At 53.9% G+C, this 3,861-nt stretch overlaps 1 protein-coding gene across 1 annotated transcript; it reads left to right on the top strand.

The window, feature by feature from the left end:
* The first annotated feature begins 1,117 nt into the window (after window positions 1–1,117).
* LOC123141650 (uncharacterized) lies at window positions 1,118–3,550 on the top strand. Its single transcript, XM_044560738.1, has 2 exons — window positions 1,118–3,125; window positions 3,226–3,550. Exons 1-2 carry the CDS (start codon window positions 1,347–1,349, stop codon window positions 3,340–3,342), a joined length of 1,896 nt encoding a protein of 631 aa, XP_044416673.1. The 5' UTR covers window positions 1,118–1,346; the 3' UTR covers window positions 3,343–3,550.
* The last annotated feature ends 311 nt before the right edge of the window (window positions 3,551–3,861 follow it).

The following is a 3,861-nucleotide window of genomic DNA, read 5'->3' as shown; positions in this document are numbered from 1 at the left end:
ATTGTTGGAGATTTATATAAACAGAAAATGACATTTTAAAAATTCCTCAAATTTGGAAAATACTCTTGGTTTGGTGAAATTTTCACAATTCAAAATAATGTTCGCGTATAAAAGATACATATTTTCGAAAAATGATTTGAATTTCTAACACTTTTTCTCATTATTAAAAAAATGTTCACAAATTCAAATAATGTCCTTGTTTTTATAAAAAAAATTAGTGTTTTCAGAAAATATTTTTGAATTTTAAAAGTTGTTCCTGTTTTAAATTTTGTTCGTGTTTTTTTGAAAGTGTACATAATTTTCAAAATTCTATTCCGGATTTAAGAAATGGCATGTTTCCTACAATATTCAGAAACTTAATACCTTAAAATCTCCTCGATTGAAAGGAAAAGTTGATTGAATAATTTATGGGCCTTCTCCGGCCTACGATGACATAACAAAACTCTTAAATGTCCTGGATCGATGAATGGAAAAATAGCAGATTGATTACTTCACACTCACGAAACCGAGAAGCTAAATATTCCTTTTTCACGTGCACACACGATTTAGCTTGTACTCCCTCCGGTCATTTTTAGTTCGCATATAAGATTTGTCTGAAGTCAAACATCGTAAACTTTGACCAAGTTTATAGAAAAATATACTAGCATTCATAATGTGAAATCAACAACATTAAATGCGTCATGACTTTAATTTTCATATTGTATAAATTTAGAAATGTAGATGTTAATATTTTTTCATATAAATATGGTCAAACTTTACGAAGTTTGACTTCAGACAATTCTTATATGCAGAGTAAAAACGACCGGAGGGAGTACATGTAACCTCCCGTTGCAACGCATGGGCATATGTGCTAGTGCAGAATATAAAACAAAAAAAACAAAAAATCAGCGAAAAACTTAAAACCGATAAGAAACAAAATAGCACTGTCCATCGGCCGTCGAGTTCTTTCGACACCACGGACCGTCGATTGGACTGAAAATGGCCACGATGAATCGGCCGTAGCAATTAAACCCATCTCCACGGTACACGAAAGAACGGGCATCCGATCCATGCACGCGCGCCGGCAGGCACGCAAAGCATACCGGCCGCAACAAGAACACGAACCGAAAATGCTCAACCTCTCGTCCCACCAACGCGCTCGGCCGAGGAGATCGCCCAGGCCTGGCGAGCTCGATCCCACGCCATCCCAACCTCTTCTCCCGTCCAAATCTCGCTCGCATTTTCCCCAACGGTTCCGGCCGATCCGGTTCGCCACCCGCCTCCGGAGAAGCCGACGTCAACGGCGGCTAAACAGTGTCACGGGGAGGCGAGAATACATGTGAGCCCGCCCGGAGACGGCGCGCACAATGAGGGCCGCCGCCGGGGCATGCTCCGGCGGCGGCAAGGACACCCTGGTGGCCTCCTTCCTCCGCTTCATCCTCCTCTTGCTTCTCCCTCTCACCGCTCTGTATGTCCTCTACGCCCTGCACGCCATTCTGTCCTCCTCATGCCCGCCTGAACACGATCGCATCATGGCCGCCGCCTTCGTCTCACACGTCACCACCCACAATCATACATCATCGACGCCGCCGCCTCCCGCCATGGTCACGGTATCGACGCCGAGGACGCCGCCTCCACTGGCCATTGTCACGGTGCCGACAGCAAGGACGCCGCCGACATCCGCCACGGTCACGGCGGTGACGACGGCGAGGATGCCTCCACCACCCGCTACGGTCACGGCGATGACGACGGCGAGGATGCCAACACCACCCGCCACGGTCACGGTGACGACGGAGAGGATGCCACCACCACCCGCCACGGTCACGGTGACGACGGCGAGGATGCCACCATCACCCGCTGCGGTCACGGTGGTGTCGACGGCGAGGCTGCCACCACGACCCGCGACGGTCACGTTGGTGTCGACAGCAAGTACGCCACCACCATCACCACCTGCCACGGTGACGGTGTCGACGACGCCGACGACGCTGCAGCACGTGGTGTTCGGCATCGCGGCGTCGGCGCGCATGTGGGAGAAGCGGAAGGAGTACATTAAGATCTGGTGGCGCCCTAACTCAGGCATGCGGGGGTTCGTGTGGCTGGACCGAGGGGTGCGGGGGTCGAGGGTGCCGGATGGGCTGCCGGCCATCAAGATATCCTCTGACACCTCCGGCTTCCCCTACACGCACCGGCGCGGCCACCGCTCTGCCATCCGCATTTCCCGCATCGTCTCCGAGACCTTCCGCCTTGGGCTCCCAGGAGTGCGCTGGTTCGTCATGGGCGACGACGACACGGTCTTCCTCCCGGACAACCTCCTCGCCGTCCTCGGGAGGCTCGACCATCGGCAGCCATACTACATCGGCTCCCCCTCCGAGAGCCACCTCCAAAACATCTTCTTCTCATACGGGATGGCGTTCGGCGGCGGCGGCTTCGCCATCAGCCAGCCTCTGGCGGCGAGGCTGGAGCGGATGCAGGACGCCTGCATCCGCCGGTACCCGTGGCTGTACGGCAGCGACGACCGGATCCAGGCGTGCATGGCGGAGCTGGGCGTGCCGCTCACGAGGCACCCGGGGTTCCACCAGTACGACGTGTACGGTGACCTCCTGGGCCTCCTCGCCGCCCACCCGGTGGCGCCGCTGGTGTCGCTGCACCACCTCGACGTAGTGCGGCCTCTCTTCCCCAACGTGCGTTCGCGCCCGGCGGCTCTGCGGAGGCTGTTCGACGGGCCGGTGATGCTGGACTCGGCGGGGGTGATGCAGCAGTCGATATGCTACGACGCGGCGAACCGGTGGACGGTGTCGGTGGCGTGGGGGTTCGTGGTGACGGTGACGAGGGGCGTGATGCCGGCGCGGGAGATGGAGATGCCGGCGCGGACGTTCCTGAACTGGTACCGGCGCGCGGACTACAAGGCGCACGCGTTCAACACTCGGCCCCTGGCGCGCAACCAGTGCGAGAGGCCCGCGCTCTACTACCTGGCGTCGGCGCGGCGCACGGTGGTGCGCACCGGGGAGACCACCGTGACGAGGTACCAGCGGTGGCGCCACCGCAACGACGTACGGCCGCCTTGCCAGTGGAGGATCCCCGACCCGGACGCGCTGCTGGACAGCGTCATCGTGCTCAAGAAGCCTGACCCGGGGTTATGGGACCGGGTAAGTAACCCTCGATCTGCCATTTTTACTAGCATATATATCGATAGGATTGGGGCATTGTTGGTAGCCATACTGACTGGTGATCGATATGAACTTGCAGTCGCCGATGAGGAATTGCTGCCGGGTGCTGTCCTCTCCGAGAAAAGAAGGGGGCGGGAACAAGACGATGACCATAGATGTGGGTGTATGCAAGGACTGGGTGTACAGTCAAGTATAGTTCATTCATTCGATCGATCGTTAACTCAAATAGGCAGACATGCATAGGTGATCAAAGTTTCTTTTCTTTTTCTCCTGCATTCGCACACCTGTAAGATACAATCGTAGTGACACTAGGATGCCTAGTAACAGCACACTGTGGGCGTTAATCAGAGGAACTCTGTTACTGCTGCGTTGTGTTTTGGACATTGTACCCATTCAGCTCTGAACTTGACCCTGCATTGACAGAGATATCAATGGTTCCATGTAGTAACAAATTTGCAGATAAAGTGTGCGAGGACGAACACTGACAGGAAACTTACAGTGGGTTACAGGATCTTCATGCACTTAGAGGAAAGATGGAGATAACAAGAGATCAGAGATAAGCCATGGTCATTCCATTGCTTCCGTAAGCAGAAGCACAGGCTATCTGGAACCATGTTGCTCTTATCTCTGAAGTTTTTCTTATGCGTGAGCGTGGAAACAATGACCGTCGCAGCTCAACTGCAACACAAACACGCTCGGCCCAGCCACGCCCCCA

Source organism: Triticum aestivum, chromosome 6D, assembly GCF_018294505.1.
Source record: "Triticum aestivum cultivar Chinese Spring chromosome 6D, IWGSC CS RefSeq v2.1, whole genome shotgun sequence".
In the NCBI taxonomy this organism is placed as follows: Eukaryota; Viridiplantae; Streptophyta; class Magnoliopsida; order Poales; family Poaceae; genus Triticum; species Triticum aestivum.
Note: the sequence above shows the minus strand (reverse complement) of the source record. Positions and strands in the feature narration are given on the sequence as shown.

Bases quoted from the DNA above. Each gene is read 5' to 3' on its own strand.
- LOC123141650 (XM_044560738.1), top strand. From the start codon at position 1,347: ATGAGGGCCGCCGCCGGGGCATGCTCCGGCGGCGGCAAGGACACCCTG. The intron at 3,126-3,225 runs GTAAGTAACCCT...ATGAACTTGCAG, and splicing joins ACCCGGGGTTATGGGACCGG to TCGCCGATGAGGAATTGCTG.